The sequence below is a fragment of the Sphaerodactylus townsendi genome, linkage group LG03, assembly GCF_021028975.2.
Source record: "Sphaerodactylus townsendi isolate TG3544 linkage group LG03, MPM_Stown_v2.3, whole genome shotgun sequence".
NCBI lineage: Eukaryota > Metazoa > Chordata > Lepidosauria > Squamata > Sphaerodactylidae > Sphaerodactylus > Sphaerodactylus townsendi.
Genome location: NC_059427.1, coordinates 38,031,632 through 38,051,167, shown reverse-complemented (window position 1 = coordinate 38,051,167; position 19,536 = coordinate 38,031,632). Strand labels below are relative to the sequence as shown.

General features: G+C 40.9%; 1 protein-coding gene across 1 annotated transcript in view; it reads left to right on the top strand.

Moving 5' to 3' along the window:
* LOC125427769 (contactin-3-like) overlaps positions 1-19,536 on the top strand; it is a 259,865-nt gene that overhangs the window by 112,842 nt on the left and 127,487 nt on the right. The window contains 1 exon segment of the mRNA XM_048487326.1: positions 17,327-17,422. Within this exon segment, the coding sequence (XP_048343283.1) occupies positions 17,327-17,422 (96 nt within the window).

Below are 19,536 nucleotides of genomic sequence, written 5' to 3'. Positions count from 1 at the left end.
GCAACTGTGCCAGTCATATTCACAGTCCCCACCCTCAGCCCCACACACATATACAGTTAATCACAGTCACGTAGCCCCACCCCACCAGCCAGGCCCCATGGCCCAGAGCAGCCTGGTGGGGCTGGGCCTGCGGGGCTGGGCGGTAGCCTGGCCAGGCTGCTTTTTCAGCCAGCTGAACTAAGGTAAGTGGGGGGGGGACCTGCAGAGGCCACGGGGGTGGAGGCCGGGTGCCATTTTACCCCGGGTGCCATTTTTCCAACTAGTTAAAATGGTTAAAATGGTTAAAAATGTTTGAGCTTTCTGAATGCAGTCAAACAATGTTTCTTACACCAGCAGATTGTGGAGCATCCATCAACATCCTCAAACAAAACCAAAAATAAGGAGAGAAATCTTTCCAACAATTGGTTGTTGGTATTGTCACATTGAAAAGTATGAGGAGAGGTAGGTAGTTGCCAGATTAGGAACATTTTATATTAATCCATCAGATGTTTTGGAGATTCTTCATGGTCTGAATTATGTTCTTTGATCAAAATGGTATGGTTCTTAGAAGACTCCGTTAGGTGGTACAATTGTTGATATCACTGTGACTATTTTTAGTGAGGCAGATCCCAACTCTAGCTCATTACTCAACAAGTCTGAAACAACCTTCTAGCAGAAGAAACTCCTGCTGGTATAACAGTTTATTTTTCTTTTTAACTAATCTCTCAAGCAGCCTTTAGCAGTTCTGGGACATCAAGTGGGGGCTGAGAATTGATAAGCTTGTTACTGAATATGTTTTCCAAATCCACTGTAAACAACAACAAAGAACTAAAGCCATGTTTGCATGAGATCCTACTTAATCTCCTTGCAGTTCAAGCAAAAGGAAGAAGAACTTGAATAACCTTTTCAAACTTCTTTACTTTACCCAGTACTTACCCCATGAAGTGTCTAATCGAAGGCACCTTTCCTTGACTGCTGTGATTTCACTGATGAAGAAAAGCAACCGAAATGTTTGTTTATAGTATGCGTCTGTTGTAGCTGATGTGGGCAAAGCAGTTAAGCTGCTTGATTTAGGCTTGCTGTGTTTGTTTAAAGATAATGCTGGGCTTTCACCCCTCCCCTCCAGTTCCCAAGTTTCTATAAAGTACCAACCGGAAAAGGAAAATAGAGCTGTGTAAAAGTGTGACATACTGTGATATCAGTCCCTACTGGATTATACATCTGCATTAGGTACAATGGATTTTATATTTTAATTCTTGCAAACCAATTAGCTGTGCCCAGCTAGATAGGAGAATGCAAAAACGGTACTGCTAAATACCAGCATTAGAATAATTTGGGGATAAAAGGTATTCTCTGAGCTCCGTTCCAAGTATATATCTCAGTGAGTTCTTTTAAGATATGGAATGAGCCATCAAATATGCTAAACTTCCAAATAAGTTATCTTTATGCACACACACACACACACACGTATACACAAAGTTTGTTCAGTCATCTTTGAAAACATGTGTCTTCATTGTCTGGTTCTTTGTGATCTGGTTGGTAGTCTCCTATGATGAAATTTTTTTTCTTTTAATTTGTTTGGCATACCCCTAATTTCTGTTATTGGCCTCCCCCCTCGTTTTTGGTTTTATGTGTGTTATAAGTTTTTATTTAATTACTATACACACACATGCACTTTACATGATTTTAGTGTTGACATGCTTATTTCTAAGCCGTTTCCACCTAAATAGGACCTTGAAATAGGTTAGCACCAAACATTATTACTATTACTATTACTATTATTTATTAAACTTTTATACCACCCACCCCAAAGGACTCTGGGTGGTGTACAATGTAAACAAACATACATAACTTTACAAATAGAGCATCCTCATAAATCTAAATCTAAATACAATATAAATAAGGGCTCTAAACATTAAATAATTAAAACCATTTAAAACACAGCGTACAAAATATAGCATCCAGACAATCTAAAAAGCCTCTCTCGAGAGGGAGACAGGGTGGCCCACCAATGTAATAAGGGCCGCAGAAGTTAAAACAGGGAGAGAGGAGGGAGAGAGGGGGCACCATCAGTGGCCAGCTTTTCCAATGGCCCGGTGGAACAGCTCAGTCTTACAGGCCCTGCGGAACTCGCCAAGATCCTGCAGGGCCCGGACAGTTGGAGGGAAAGCATATTTGCTACCCCACCATTTGGAGTGGCCCGTCTGGCATCAACCAGGGCCAAAATCTTTTCCTTCTTGGCTCCAGCTCTGTGTATTGTAAACCACTCTGAGCCCATGGCAGCAGTTTCCCTACATGTGTCCTGGATCCCCTGTTCCTTCATGGACAATCTGTATGATTCATCAGGTGCCAGCAGTGCTGTGACAGAATGTGAGGCCCAGAGACCATCTTTTCCATGCCAGAGTGTTACCTGAATTAGTAGGGTCTGTTCCCCTTCCGCAAATGAATTAGCAGGGACAGCCCTAGCAATCTGAGGGGCTGAGCCTTGGGACCTCCACCAGTTTATACCGGTTTTTTCTTCCTTCAGAAATCCTTAGAAAACCAGAATTTAAGTGAAGTTTGAAAAAAATATTAAAGAATAAAAATAATAAGAGGTACACACGGAGTTTGGCAAAACACACAGAGTTTCAAGGAGCCTAGGGTTTAGACAGAGGTGAAAAAAATAGGTTTTGAATAGCAGAGGTCATTTCAGGAAGGGCAATATTTACCAGTTCCAGGAGAAGAAGGTCTTAGGAAGCTGCAGCTGTGATGGGGCTGGCAGTGGCCAGTGCACCCCTAAGCCACTGGTGTCCACCTTGCCCCACCCAGGCAGAGCCTCCCACAGTAGTATCAGGAGAGAATGTCTGGGTATAAATCCAGACCCATCCTCCTCATTTTATCCTCCTCCTTGTCTTCCACTTCCTCCAACTGCAACCCAGTTGACCTGCTCAGCGAGTTGAGCAAGCATTATGCTAAGCTATAAGTTCTAGGACTAGCTTGACCAAAACATTTTGTCCAAAGAACAAACAGGTTTTAATACTGGTCACTCCAGTGTAAATCAACGTCTGATTTTATATAATTTCACAGAGAAATATAGGGCTGTAGGTCTCGTGGAACACTTTATGCAGCCTTTGTAGACTTTAGAATGGTGCTTGATTGCATTTCTTGGGATTAGACTATGGCCAAAGTTAGAGGTGTTCTCAGAGTAGACCCTAAGTTACAAGGCTGTACCTTGACCCCTCTTTTATTCATTTTTAATATCAAAGTAATGATAAAAGCTTTTTCTAATCTTGACTGTCATCTGCCAAGACCAGCAAATAGACCAATTGCCACATTACTATGTATAGTATAGCACCGTACTGGCGAACCTATGGCACTTCAGATGTCATGAACTACAATTTCCATCAGCCCCTGCCAGCATGGTTAATAGGCCATGCTACCAGGGGCTGATGGGAACTGTAGTTCACGAACATCTGGAGTGCCATAGGTTCGCCACCACTGGTATAGCATATTGCGAGGTGGAGCAGGTAACAATAAACTTCCAAAAAGCCAAATATTCTTGTGTTTACCAAAAGATTTGTTAAGCGCAGATGGCAGATTGACAGCCATGATATTGACCATATTGCTTTAAAATGTTTAGGTGTAGGACTTTATTTTCAGTCAGTCATCCCGTGGTGAGTCCAAGTGCCCTGTGTCAATGATAATGCCCAAAAAGTGGTGTTAGCTATCTTGAAATTTCCCCTCCCAAAAAAGGGTTCATATATGTGATTAAAGTCTTCCAGAGCAAGATGATACCTCAGCTCATGTATGGTTCACAAATATGTCTTCATAAAGATTTTTGTATCTGGAAACAGTAACTCACCCTCAAACTAATCTGGCATCTGGAAAAGGAATAGTATTAGCCATTCTCATTTGCACACTACATGTGAAACATGAACAGGTAGACACATGGATCTCCCCTGTGTCACACCTGGTTTGATCCTTAGCTCTAGTTGATTACTTCTTTCCCTCCATTGTTGCAGTTTTCCAACACCATTCTCCTGTCAAAGAGTAAAGTTCTCTTTTTTTCTCAGCTTATGTTTCCAGTTTCAGAGCACATGTTACCTTGCTAAAAAAAATCACCTTGCAGTTTTGATTAAAGAGTTATTAATTTTCTGTGTATGTGTATAGATTTGTTCCTTTGCAATGTGAGCAGATCTCTACTAGCTAAATGGGCACACCCCTCCTGTTGCAGTATCCTTTGACCCTTGAAATTATGCCTCCATGAGCTACAGGATCATCTGCATATACAGACGTACGTACGTATGTATGTATGTATGTATGTATATGATAGTTAAATATGGATTATAGAACTGATTATTAGAATCATTGGTAAGCAGTTTAGTGATTTTGATATGTATCACACGCTAGGTGTTTTCGCAGGAAAGAAAGTAAAGAATAGAACCCTAGAAGAGAGGGAAGTTAGGAAGAGAAAATAATGATATAATTATGGTAACTGATTTATATTGATTTAATTTTAAGAATTGGACAAGAATTGGACAAGATACAATAGTAATTTTTTTAAATATTTATTTTGCTGAAAATATAATGAACTTTATAACAAAAGAAGAGAAGAAATTATGCCCCTTGGGACATTGAGCAGCACCATAGAGCTCAAAATGGAGGCGGTATAAACAAAGATTGTCCTTGTGTTCTTCTGCAAGTAGAAGTAACTCTCACTGACAAAATAGGAGGTTAAGATTCGGACATTAATATTGGCTCAGTTATTACCACATTGATTTTTGTTCTTCCTTTTATGTTCGTTGGGGTTTTTTTTTCTCCGACATTCTGTCTTTTTTAGAGTACAAGCCTGAGGGTAGGACCTGCCTGCATTTCATTTATTTATTTATGCTAGATTGATAGATTCTTAATAGATATTGTTATTACTCCAACCTCCTCCTTACTTTTAACTCAGGCAGTATATTGTATTTTGTCTCTTGAGCTCTGACATCAGAAGGATGTAAAATAGTTTTGCTGCAAATGGCACTGAGTCCATAACATTTATTTATTCAGAATGCTTTCCAAGAAAACTACTGTGCCCCTGTTCATTAACATTTAAAGGTATTTGTTTGAAGAGGGGAGCTGCTTTCATCTAGCTTTATAAGGACAGTTGTTCATACAGATCAACCTCTCTGTAGGCATCAGAATATATTTTTTTGGGGGGGGGGGAGAGAATCAGTTCCCTTAAAGCAAGAGAGCACCTCTAAACAACCAGAGTCATGCCTTTTTGGCAGCCACGGTTCTAATCAGTGGCATAGGTTACCTTTCTGGAAGCTGGGCTGGGTCTAGGCTGGGCTGGCGCTCAGGGAGGGCATCACTCTGGCACCACCCTGCCCCCTCCAGAGGGCTTTCCTTCAGTATGGGAAGCCCAAAAAGCAAACAAAACTGAACTTACCTGAAAATTCCCAACAGGGGACAGCAGAGATATGCCACTGAAAACATGGCATATGTCTGAGACTGGACCCACCAGCACAAGGGGGATAAATGGGTGGTGGAAGCCAACTAAGAAGAAGAAGAGGAATTTGGATTTATACCCCACCTTTCTCTCCTGTAAGGAGACTCATGGTGGTGTATAGACTCCTTTTCTTTCCTCTCCCCACAACAGATACCTTGTAATCTTCCAAAGAATTGTGACTAGCCCAAGGTCACCCAGCCGGAATGTAGGAGTGGTTCACTCGATAAACCTCTGCCACCTAGGTGGAAGAGTGGGGAATCAAACCCGGTTCTCCAGATTAGAATCCACCTGCTCTTAACTACTACAGTACTCTGGCTAAGATCGGCTCCACCCCTGGGAATGCCCTTGTCATCTCCTTGCCCTGCTTGCATAGCTTGGGGCAGCATGGAAGTGCCAGATGCCACAGCCTGGTGTCCCAGTACCCTGCAGCCGGACACTGATAGATTTGCCCCTCCACCAGGGTAAGTGCCCCAGGGAGGGCAAATCAGCTGGTGTAAACTTTCCCCGTTTCCACAGGGGAATTCACTCCCCCTCCAGATTGCACTGCCCGGGTGGGATAGTAAATGGGGTCCATGGGGTGTGTGTGTGTGTGTGTGTGTGTGTGTGTGTGTGTGTGTGTGTGTGTGTGTGTGTGTACAGTAGGGCTTATTTTTCTTAGGTGAACTCTGAGATTTGTACTGGTTGTACAGCTTGTTGGATTTGTTTTATGTATTCCTGATCTCCCTGCTAGCCAGAGTGGTATAGTGGTTAAGAAGAGTAAAGCATCTTCCATTTATTTTATGTCATCTACCATATTATAGGCACTGCATACTTTTCTTCAGCTCTCTCTGTTACTTACTGTTTTGTGCATATTGTGTAAACATTTTAAAGCCTTATGCAGATGTGTGGGTGTGTTGTTAATATAGACATTATATCCATAGCCATGTTTTCAACAGTACTCCATATTTTCTGTTCCTTTCTTTGCAGTGTGCTTGTGGTTTAAACAACCAATTTACTAAATAGGAATATGAAAGCCATAACAAAATGTAGCTTCTGTTTTTGACATTTATACTGCAGTTTGAAAGATAAACACATTTATGCTTGCTTTTTCATGCAAAATAAGAAACTGTTTTTAAGGAATGGAATTCTATTTCTCTGCACTAGTTTATAACACTGGCATATGTGTTCCAGATAATCAATACTAAATTCAGTGCTACAGCAAATGGAAAGTGAATAAGTTACGATGGGAAAAGAAAGGAAATTACCATTTCAGAGGTTTAGAACATACACAGCTTCTTTCCTTGCCTCTTGTTTTAATGTTCTTCAATTTTACAAGCAGTAAAAAATACTGTTTCTTTGTGTTTATTTTTTTCCCTGAGGTTCTTCTACTGATAGTGAAGAAGGCAATGTTGTTCTTACAACTGCAAAATCTCGTAGTTAATTCACTGCACTTGCTTAGGGATATCTTAAACCAGTTGCCATCTGAAAATATATACATTTGTTTTCTAATATTGTGACAGAGTAACATCACAACCCTGGCTCAGAGATCAATTGTACCATAAGCAAACTGCTTCTAGTGTTTTGGGTTGTTGGTAACATTTTTAATCCTCAGAAGGGGCATAGCTTGGGGCAGCTTGGGTGATCATTTTATAAGAGGGGCCCTTGCTGACCTGTATATCTCAGACACATTCCCAGATGTGTCTTATGTGGCTTTAGCAATGCTGGAAGCTGTAGCTTTGAATAGATAGTGTCACTTAAAAAGCTGTTAGGTTAGACAGGTCAAGTTGTGGTTCACTATGGGTTGTTGTTGTTGTTGTTTGCTGAAGCTGGATCCCATGGATGCAAGGGCCACAGATCTTTCTCACATTCCCTTCTCTGTCCTTTCAGTGCTTCACTGATAAAAGATGTAGAAAAGGGTAGTTTTGTTTACTTTATTCTTTTTGCTGCAGCCCCCTGAACCACATGGGGGTCCTAACAAACCAAAAAAAAAATTTCTTAATGGGGAGAAGAATGCTGGAACGATCTGAAATCATTAGTGCCTTCTGCTGATTTGTGGGATCCATTAAAGTGCATCTTGTCAATATTACAGCATTTCATTACCCTATCTTATGGATACCATTATTTGTCAGTGCTACTCAAGGGACTTCCTTAACAGACCAGTGTGACAGCCTTTCTTGAAACAGCCCTTACTGCCACTCTAATGAACGTGTGTAACCTGCTTCATTTTGAGGGAAAAAAGCCTTCCCCTCAACTACAGGGTGCATAAGTGTAAAGACTGTGGGTCCCTGCTATGAGATATGTTTTGTACTGAATATGGTGGCTATGGAGATCATTGAAGATTTATTTATGTGCAGGTTATGTGGTCATTTTAACAGCTTGTAGTTATCAAGTCTGTTCATCTCAAGAGTGTTTCGCTGTAGCTCAGATGGACCTTTGGGCAAGAGGGTGTTATATAGAATGTGACTTGATCTATGGACTGTGCTGTATGAAGAAATGCTAGTAATCTTGAACTGGCAACCTTCTGAACTCACAAGGGCTAAGCCCTCGTTTAAAAATAGATCAAATAATTTTAGTGCAATCTGATGAGTTTATATTACCCTTTAAATCAGTTCCTAGTAAACATATATGCCACTTCTCCAGTGTCTTGCTCAGGCTGATCCCAGGTCCAAAGAAAATTATTCCATATTTATTTGATTATTGCGGTTCCCTGCAAATTCTGCTGGGTATCTGTTGTGTTGCAGTCCAAAGAGTTCTAACTCTCCTGGGGTGCTGGTGAGGTCTGCTGTGGTTTGGGACAGCTGCTTCAGAAAAGCAAATGGGACCTGAGATGCTGCATTTGTAGTCAAGGACGTATAATGGAAGCTCTGCCGCACTATATTTTGGCGAGCTCTGTATCTAATAATTAACAGTCAGATACATGCAAAGTTTTGTTTCTGGAAAGTGTTATTAGCTTATTTTTTAAAAAATCCAGTAAAAGGAGTAAATTTTGGGAAGAGCTGCTATTTTAGCCTTTGCGGCTGCAGCTGTGCATCTGGTAGATGGTTCTCTGATGATTGATTTTTACCTGTATATTGTTTTGTGTCTCTTCTATATGTTCTGTTATTTGATTGATTGTTTAAATATGATTCCATTATAACCTGCTGCCTGGATAAATAACCATTAACTGGCTCCTACTGAGTATGTGATACTTGAAAGCTGTGTTACTGTATACATTATGACTGCAGAGGTGCCATCAGCATGCAAATGTTGGTTGCATTACCTTTAACTTTTTAACTTTAATTGGATTTATATTCTACCCTATCCCAGCCAAAAGAATAGTCAGCATATACAATCAATACAGAATACAAAAACCAATACAACAATCAATTCAGTCTATAAATAATACATACTACAGTAAGCAATGTAAATAATTTAGAGCAGAACAATAGTTAACATTTACAAAATATACAAACTTAGGCACCTTTTCATTGTCTATTTCAGTCTTCAGTACTGGATAAATTTAGCCAAACAAAAGTATAATTAGATACATTGAAAATAATAAAACAAGAGTTATCACTATAGCCTACTAGGCTCACCCACCCACCTCCCTTCTCCAAATATACCAGTTCAGTTCAAAAATGAAAGGATGTGACTAACTCTGCCCCCAAACAGTCCCCAAATGCCTTGGGTTGCTCCTGTTTGAGTGGCTGCCCAGCCCCATCCTCTTCACGAAACCTGAGCTTTTGTTTGATTACCAACAGTAACATAGGGCCTCTCCGTACTGTAGAATTCGCCCTTAGTTCGACGTAGGTCCGACTCAGGTACTCCGCACAGCTGTAGCATTCGACTCGTGTCTGTCTCGACTCCCACCCTCTCACCGTTAAATTTTCGAGCTCGACTGGGAGGTACAATATCCTGGTGAACTCGAGTTGCACTCAAGCCGAAGCCGGCAGAGTGCAGAATCTCCCTCGCCTCGACTGTGCCAGCCAGCCAATCACAGTGCAGTATTTCGGCCATGCACAGAATGGGAGACTTGTTGCGGCAGCAAGAAGTGCGCCTTAAAAAAAATCTTCCTATGTAGCTCCTATGTCGGTTAACGGGGAAAAAGGGGACGCGCACTCGTGTTTCCTGCCATAGAATGGCAGCCAATCGGGAATGAGGAGCAGAAGACGCGAGGAGGTAATCCCGCCCTCTGAACTCTGCTCTGGAGACACAAGTCAGCTGCTGTGCGAAGTAACAGAGGAGTCGAGCTCAGGTAACAATTTCTGAAGACACGAGTCGAACCCTAGTTGCCTCTGCTGTGCGGAGGGGCCCTTTGTTTTCATTTTAAAATTTTTGAAAATTATTTCATGCTAACAGTGATTCTTGTTATCACATATAACAGTTTACATGTATTCTGTTTATTTAGTATGTACAATGTTCAGAGTAGGCAACCTTAGTTCTTAACAGTTTCAGTGAATGAGTTAAGTGTGTGATTTAATCCATATAAAAATCAATAGAAGTTAGGAGTTTTCATTTGACTATATTATCCTCTCCTCTGAAAGTACAAGTTTTGTAGAATTGAGCTGAATTTTATATGTATTGGGGAAATTCCATGAGGGAAAGAAACTTTATAGATTTTTTATTGTTTCTGGAAGGTTTAAAAAGTGTTGAACACACACACATGCACACACACACAAACATACCCCAGTATACCCTTTTCATTAAAAAAAATCCATCCCAAGATGTTCCACAGAGCATTTGGAGTGGTCCCATCTCATTTCTAGATAACACCTCTTAGCACTTTGATTCATTACTGCATTTGGTTCCCTTTTTTTTCACCCAAATGTGCCTTCTCATGGTAGAAACAGTGAAGTTGCCCGTTTACAATGTTATGGATGTCAGAGAAAGTTAATTCAGAATAAGGATAATTTCTTTACTCCCTATTCATTTTATTCACATTAATTTTGTTTTCCCTCAGTGGCATAATCAGGTTGCTTAGCTCCAGACCAATTGTACTGTTTCTTAAAAGAAAACCTGTAGAAGGTGGGGAATGCTCCACTTCTACATCTAGTTGAGCTGGACATACCAGTGAGCAGTCAGCAGAGGAAACATATACTGCTTTCAGCGCATGCTAGGAAAGTGATGTATACATATTTTAAAAATTAAAATAAACAGTAGAGTATTCAGGAGAAGCATTTTGCTTTCCTAGAATGCACTTTTATGTCAATAATACTTTCTTGGAACATTTGGTTTATTACTTTTCTTTTGGGGCCTATTTGTGAAATAACATATGTGGAAGGGTAGGCCCAATTCCTTCTCTCTAGCCCTGTTCACAAGTTACAGTGATAACAAATACAATCTGTGTACAATGTGCACTTACTTCTTTATATACGTTGCATAATTCTCTGTGCACCCTGATCCTCCTCTCTCAGCCGGCTTATACACCAATACAGCCCCATACAGCCTTATACTTGATGCATGTACATCAGAATGTATGATTGAAAATGCCCATTTATTCAGGTGCTGGTCCACAGTTTCATTGGTAAAGTTAACAGGGATTGATTACAACCAGATTGCATGAATTCATTATAATACATGAACAGCTTTCTGTCTTCATGACTCTTAGCTGTAATTCTTACTTATCAATTGGTAACCCTCCATCCAGCCTAGACAACAGTTTTGAATGCAAACAGGCATTGTTATACTGGTTGTGGTGGATTTTCTGGGCTGTGTGGCCTTAGTCTGGTAGATCTTGTTCCTAATGTTTCACCTGCATCTGTGGCTGGCATCGGCAGAGGTATATCACAGAGAGAAGTCTGTTACACACTGTGTCTAGTAAGAAGGGAATGTTTAGTGAGGTACATATTGTCCAGGTCCAGGGTGGGGAACCAATCAATAAGTGCTTGGCTGGAACTTGCTATGCAAAGGTGTTCGCTGTATTGCGGATGGGGTTATCAGGCCATTTATATTTGCAGTCACATTTGCATTCCCTGCAGCAGCGGCAGTATTGGTGAATGCAAATCCTGTGTCTGGGTGGAGTCCATTGTCTGTGAACTTAGCATGCCCTTGGCCTTTGATTCTGGTGTTTTTAAGTACTGGGATTGTTATACTTCCTCAAAGTGTTCAGCAAATTCCTCCTGATTTCAGACTCTAATTTCTTTGTGTGTCTCTTTGTTAACATATTGGTGCAATTGGTGGAGTTCCCTTTTCTCCCTGTACAAACAAGCAGCTGTCCAAGGTGGAGAGATGTGATGGGACACAGGTGGCTTCCTACAGAATAATGACTGCCTGCATTTCTTGACAGTGCCGTACATATACCCCTGGGTATACAGGGCAAACAATGCTGAATGTTCCCATTTCGTTCACCAGTGAATGGTGCAGCGCTTTCTGTTTTTGTCCTGGGGAAGGATAGCAATAGATGTGCCCTTAAAGCTCCATTTCTACCTGCACAAATTCTGGCTGTTGGCCTGAAACACCATTTAATGGGGAAATGACATAGGCAGGCTTAACTGGCCAAGTTTCTGAATAGAGCAACATTTGTGGATCAACCCATCTTTCTCATATAAACAAGTACATGCTGCTGACCTATCATTTGTACATTATCCTTTTTTTTACTAAGCCTTCTAGAAGACATAGTCACCAAGAATGTCTCCTTATTATTTAGCATGTGTGAATGAGGGCAGGACTTTCCATCCTACAGCATCTTGCAGGAGGCACCAAGCAGGTCCAATAAAAATTTTATCAATAGTATTTTTTTAGAGCAAGGGGGTTTATCTTTAAGGGGCAAGGAGAGGGTTTATCTTTAAGGGGCAAGGAGAGGGCTCAGTAGAGATGCTGCAGGCCAACAAACCTATATGTGAGTACACTTGGAAGAAGATCACTATGTTATGTTGACTTGCAGTTGCAAATGTCCACAAAGTTTTAAGTGAAGGAAGACAACTTGACCACCTCCTCCCCCCTTCCCACAATTCTAAATACTAACAGTTAACCTCCACTCATCTCTCACTGCATTGTTAATACACACCTTCCCACTTTCCTTTCAGTTCCTCTACATTTTGAAAGACTAAAAATTCAGAAAAGGCGAAAAATCCAGAAAGCTTCTTCCCCTACAATGAAATCCTACACAGAATTACACCCCTTAAACCCCATTTCATTGTAGGCTATATAGCCTATTTGCTTTCAAAGGTCAGCAGGATATATTTTAAATTAGACATTGGTAAATCTGTGTTGAAATATACTGGCCAAGTGTATGAGACTTGCCTGCCTTTCTGTTTGGCATTTTGTTTATTTGTTTGCAACATGTTATACTCCTTAAACACTGAGATATTGCAGTGAAATATTCTGCCTTTGAAATTTAACCTCAAACTTCAGCCCTTTCCACTCAGCAAATTCTGAGTGGGTTACAGCCACCATTAATGAACCCAGCATAGCCCCAGACATGTCACATGGCTGTCTGTCTTGTGGACAGCCAATGCTCCGACCAGGTTGCGTGCTTTCATACAGAGGTGCTTAAAAAACTTTTCTCAGAAACTTACCTCCCTCTGATGCAGCTAGGCAGGCAGGCACATAGAGGCCTCTTGAAGCCATTAGTGCCTGTGTGGCTCCACGGATGGGAGCCAGGAGGGGAAGAAAAAAAGAACGCAGCCGCATAATGCGCTTTGCATCCATGGGGGTTCGCTCAGCCCTGGCTGCAAGGCAAGGTAAAACAAAAGAATCACACATAGTGTGATTGTTATAAAACCCCATGGGGGGCGAATGCAGAATGGATCCACGTTAGGATCGGGATCTGTGCGGTCGCCCCCCCCCCCCCCCCCCGGGTTTCTTACTGGTGTTATCCCAGTTTAATTGGCCCGTGCGGAAAGGGTAGCAGTCTTTTGCATTTTACTAACATATTATCCAGAGCACGCAAGTGTCTTATTTAAATGTTCTAAAAGCTCTAAAATAGCTGGAGTGAGGCTGCACTACAACAGCAGTGGTTGTGGTCTATTCAGCAGTTCATACTATTTTTTTATAAGGCAGCAACATTGAAGTGCCAAATTGTGGTTGTTAAGTGGCTTTCATGAACATCTGTTGTCGCTTTTTAATGCTGGAAATAAAATTACACTTCAGACAATAATTATTTTGGACAACCCCCCCCCCCTTTTCATTATGCTTTACTGCTAAGATTGTTTACTTTAAAGTGTCCTTTGAGTGCATCATTGAACATCTGTACCTGAGTGGTTACACTTTGATAAAGTTTTCAGCAGAATGTTTCTGTTTACAGCTTTCTAAACTGACTTTTTTGCTAAGGGTGGACTGACATTTCTGTGGTCCAGATAGCACTAAGGTGATTCAATTAGGGCAGGAATTGATCTGTGTTTGAGAAGCAGTTTTTGAAACAAAGTTGAATGAATAAAAGTATCACCATCTCCTGTCAACGTATACAGAAACAGAATAGGTCCCCCCCCCCCTTCTTCACAAGATCTTTTTTTGAGAAATTTGTGGAAGCACTTAAAACCATTTAAATGGAATTTTTTTTAATGAGTGAAGAACATCCAAAGGCAATGTTTTCCCCACTCAAACATGTAGCGTGAAGATGTTTTCAGATTTCTCAATTTTTCCAGTGGATATATTTGAAAATTTGGAAGACGCTATGAAATATTATCTTGTTTAAAGTGAAAAAAACTTGTTTAAAATAACATTTCATTCATTCCAAGTGTATAGCATAAAAATCTGAGGACTTTTCCCAATTTTTCCCATAGAAATCTTGAGAAATTTGCTAAAACAATACACAATAATAACCTTTTTTAAACTGGAATATGAGGGATGCTTTCTGAGCTGTGGTTTTTTCACTCAAAATGTATAACATTAAAAAGTCTGATAATGTTTTCAGTTGCTTGATGGAAAAAATTGGGAAATTTGAGGGAACATTGGAAAAACTTGTGTTTTACTTTTATTTATTTTATTAATTACTCTATTTTGTTTTTAAAATGGATGAAATGAGAGTTAAGATTTTTCTCCAACTGTGTAGTACAAAAAATTCTAAGATAGACAATAGCATTAATAATAATAAGTCCGGGACCAGCAAGGACTTTCAGGGGCATTTCGTTTTCTTATCCACCACTATTTACTTTTTTCCATCCTTGAAAACCACCATAGCCTCTTCCCTGTGCTTGCTTCCATGTCTCCTTCCCACCCATAACTCAACCTCCCTTTTTCTGCCCCTCTGTCTTCAGCTTCCCCCCACCTGGGAAAGCTGAGCCAAGTTTCATGGTGGAGAACCCACAAAAACTTTATTTTACCAGAGTGATGTAGTTGTTAAGAGTGGTAGATTCTAATCTGGAGAACTGGGTTTGATTTTTCATTCCTTTGCATGAGAAGCAGACTCTAATCTGGGTAACTAGGTTTGATTCCCCACTCCTCCACTTGAAGCCTGCTGTGTGACTTTGGGCTAGTCCCAGTTCTCGCTGAACTCTGTCAGCTCCTCTGCCTCACAGGGTGTCTTTTGTGGGGGAGGGAGTGAAGGTGATTGTAAGACACTTTGAGACTCCTTTCGGTAGAGAAAAACAGGGTATAAAAACCAACTTTTCTTCTTCCCCGCATTATTTCCTCTGTCCCTTCTCTTGGTAGCCTCCATATCCTCACCTTTCCCCATTTCCTTCTTTCCTCCCGCCCATCAACTATCCTACTTTTTTCTATTCCCTATCTACAACTATATTTGTTATTTCATTTATACACTTCTTTTCTCAAAAGTGGGGATCCAAAGCATTTTACATTATTCTCCAAATGGTTCTTTGGCTATTAACATCTCTCAGATCTGTTCCACTGTACTCAGTGACTCAATTGGTAGCTAGAAAATACAAGTATCTATAGTACTGACTAGTGATTGTTGTTTAGATCCACTTAGTTTTGATTCCATTTGTGTGACTGACATCATTCTGGAAAGTGCAAAGGTACTTATGATGTAAATCCAGATCTGTCTTGTGTTGTAAAATTCTGCAAGAGGATATTGGCTCCTTTGATTCAGAGGATTATGAATATATATTTGATGGAAAGAGTTTTTCCAAAGTCCTCGAAAAAGACAGACTAAACTTTTATTCATGGTATAGAAGTCTTGGCCGTTTATTGGCATGTCTCAGATTTTCCCTTTTGGGGGACAGTAGTAGTAGTAGAATGGATAGTAGCAGAGCAACACCAGAAATACATGGATGAGACATCTGCCCTTGGTTTCAGGTCTGGATTTTGGACAGAGATGGCTTTAGCAGTTCACGTAGATAATCTCACTCATCATTTGGACAAATGGGATGCATCTCTATTATTGTTAGATCTGTTAGCAGTTTTTGATAGAGTGGACCATGTGATATTCCTGAAAGATGCTAAAGTATCCCCTTGGGAGATGACAAGGGAATGCAACAAAGCTCTATATTATTTCTCGTCCTGTTTAATATCTATATAAGGCCCCCTTAATAAGATTGTTCACAATTCTGGAATAGGTTGACAACAATATCTTATTAACACCCAACTATATAGTACTGTGAATAAACCACTGGTTATTGCTGTCTCTGTCTTGGCCCAGTGTTTGAATGTAGTGATCAAATGGCTGAAGGAGAACTGAAACTGAATCCAGATAAGGCAGAGATGATGTTGGCTAGATGGGATTTAATTGACGGTGTGAAGCTTTCTTATTTTTATTTATTTATTTATACTTAAGCTTATATGCCACTCTCCCTGAAGGCTCAGAGGGGCTCAGAACATTAAAGCACTAGTAGCTTGCAAGAGTTAAAAGATGAACGGCTCCCAAAATTAAAACAAAATTAAGCATTCAAACTTCTTCAAGATGGTGATTAGAATAAAAAACCCCAATCTCCCGCTCTCGAGAGGGACCAGACAGCTGGCAATCTAGGGGGCCGACTAATAGATCATTCTTAAATCTCTGCCAGCCTCAACCAAAGGCCCGGTGGAATAGTTCTGCCTAGTTCTTTTCCAAGTCCTGCAGGGATGAAGACAGAGCACTCCACCCGGCTGGCTCTGGTTGAGGCTAGCTGAAGAGAAGAAGGGCTGCAGACGCTGCTGGGTTTGGGAGTCCTGCTGATTCCTAGTTGGAGAAATAAGTGGTTATTCTCATGAAAAGTATTTCCCTCCCGATCTTTATCTAATTTGGAAGCTTGTTCCCTATTTTCAGGTTCATTATTTGGCCATTCTGACCCACGTGTCAACACCCTCTTGACTAGATTACTGTAATGTGCTCTGCATAGGATTTGGCCAAATCTCTGGAACAATGTTCCAGAAAATATCAAGGTGGGGGGGGAGGGAACTCCTACCCTGATAGATTTTTGGTAAGCCTACAAAACAGTCTTATTGTAGGTAGCTTTTGAGGCACCCTGAGCAAACAGTGAATGCCTTGCTGGTAGAGACATACAGTGATGTTAATGTTGTCGCATCTGTTGTTTTAATATATTCTTCATAAAATTGTATTTATTACCTTGGATTATAAGATGCACAAGAAAAGGACAGGCATCTAAATATTTTGTATAAATGAATATATGTATCTGAACTTAGCTGCTGACTCTTCTCTGTTGTAAGATCAGCTCTATACGCAGCTCTATACTGGTGTATGCAGAGTCACTCTTTAAACAGTTTGAAAATATTCAGTTTAAACGCTTCGTGTAACCTTTTATTTGTACAGCCTGACTTGATTTATTTCTGCATCATTTAAGTATGGTAGTAATTATGTTCCTGGTGAAATACTGTGTCATTTTTTGTCTAACTTCTGTTGTAAAAATTCACACAAAATTGGTTCCCTATCATACGAATACCTTCACATTGAAATTAATGGATATCATGATTGTAGTAAACTGTTGAATTTATGATTGACAGTATTAAAATTGAATGCGTGTCATTCTACTGCTATCTGTTCACTAACATGCTTGTTTTAATATCTCTCGGGGGAAATAGATCTCGAAAACTTAAAGACAAAAATGAGAAGCACGGTGTCAGTACGCGAAGGACAAGGGGTTGTTCTGCTGTGTGGGCCACCAACTCATTCTGGAGGTAAGAAATGTTTGGAAATATCAGTAATCTATTCTGTTGTCAGTAAAAATGATGGATGGAGCTAGCCTGCACTTTCAGCTTGGTGAAATCTTATCCCTACTTCTGATGAGGTTAGAATATCAATGAACATAGATCTCTACAGGTGATCTGAAAGCCTAAACCAGGCATGAAAACACAGGAACCATGATTTCTTTATTTTTGACATTCTTTCATTAAAATAAAGACATTACAACCCCCTAAAATTGAAATGTGTGTATAAAAGATTGTTTGTGCCTTTGTTTCATCTTTGATAATGCAAGTAGGGAATTTCTTCAGGAACATTTATCCATATTAGACAAGTTTTGTAGTTAAGGTGGGCCATTTTAACCAGTCAATTGACAAATATTATGTCTGCTATTGTGGACACAATTATTTCAACTGTTTTTAAAACATTAAATGTTAGAACAAGATCATTTAAATCACTTGTAGTTTGATACTAATTGTAATTACAAAAATAAATCAGTTAACAGTTTGTGAAATAATTGTATGTGAAATAAGTTTGTGAAATAATTGTATGCTGCAATGAGCTCCTGGCATACAAGGAACGTGTCCGTTCTCTTGAAGCCAAGGTGGCAGACCTGGAGCAGCTGAGAGAGGCAGAGAGGGCAACAAACAAGGCTTTCAGGGACCCAGCAGCCGGGTCCCACTCCCAAGGTGACATCTCTTCAGATGTCATGGAGAATGAGAGTCTGGGTGACAGAGGGTGCCAGTCTGCGGTGGGGGAAGATGTCCCCTTAGATGGGACCCCTTCCTTAGTTGGTGGTCAGATATCCTCTCGCACTGAGGATACCCCTCGGGGAGGTGGGGGGGGCTCCTTGTAGTGGGTGATTCGATCATCAGGAATATAGAGAGTTGGGTTTGTGACAGGCGTGATGACCGCATGGTGACTTGCCTGCCTGGTGCGAAGGTTGCGGATGTCACGCTACGTCTAGATAGGCTGTTAGACAGTGCTGGGGTGGAGTCAGCAGTTGTGGTCCACATTGGTACCAATGACATTGGGAAATGTAGCCGGGAGGTTCTGGAAGCTAAATTTAGGCTGCTAGGAAAAAGGTTAAAATCCAGGACCCCCCCAAGGTGGCATTCTCAGAAATGCTACCTGTTCCACAGCCGCAGGGCGAGCTAGGCAAGCGGAGATACAGGGTCTCAATGCGTGGATGAGAAGGTGGTGCAAGGCAGAGGGTTTCAGATTTGTCAGGAACTGGGGAACCTTTTGGGATAAGGCAGGCCTGTACAAAAGGGACGGGCTTCATCTTAACCAAAGAGGAACCAGGCTGCTGGCGCTCAACATTAAAAAGGTGGCAGAACAGCTTTTAAACTGATCCCTGGGGGAAAGCCGACAGGAGCTGAGGTGACTTCGGTTCGGAATACAGAGTCCATGGGGATGCAGACAGAGAAGGAGGTTTTTTTTAAATCAACCACATACAAGTGAAGAGCACAGCAATGTGATAAGTGATAGTGTCTACAAAAGGCTAGAGGGCAAAACACATAAATCCCAGGTTAGGGACAGAGACAGGGTATACTCTATGCTAATAGTAGAAGCCTTCAACCAAAAATGAGGGAGCTGGAGTACAGAGTATTGAAGGAGGACATTGATATAGTGGGCATCACAGAGGCATGGTGGAATATGGAGAACTGGTGGGATGCTGTTATCCCAGGTTACAGGCTCTACAGGAAGGATAGGACAGGGCGTATTGGGGGTGGAGTGGCCCTCTACATCAAAGAGAGCATAGTGTCACATAAAATAGACAATGCAGGGGGAGCTGATTCCCCTACAGAAGCACTGTGGATATCAATACCAGGTGTGAAGGACAGTTTAATATTAGGAATATATTATCGTCCCCCTGACCAAAGTGCGCAAGAGGATTCTGAGATGGAAAAAGAAATTAGAGAGGCCAACAAAAGCAAAAATGTAGTGGTAATGGGCAATTTTAACTATCCCCATATAAACTGGAAAAATGCATGTTCAGGTCATAGTAAGGAGAGAACATTCCTGGATATGCTAAATGACTGTGGCTTAGAGCAGACGGTTGTAGAACCAACCAGCAGATGGTTGTAGAACCAACCAGGGGACAGGT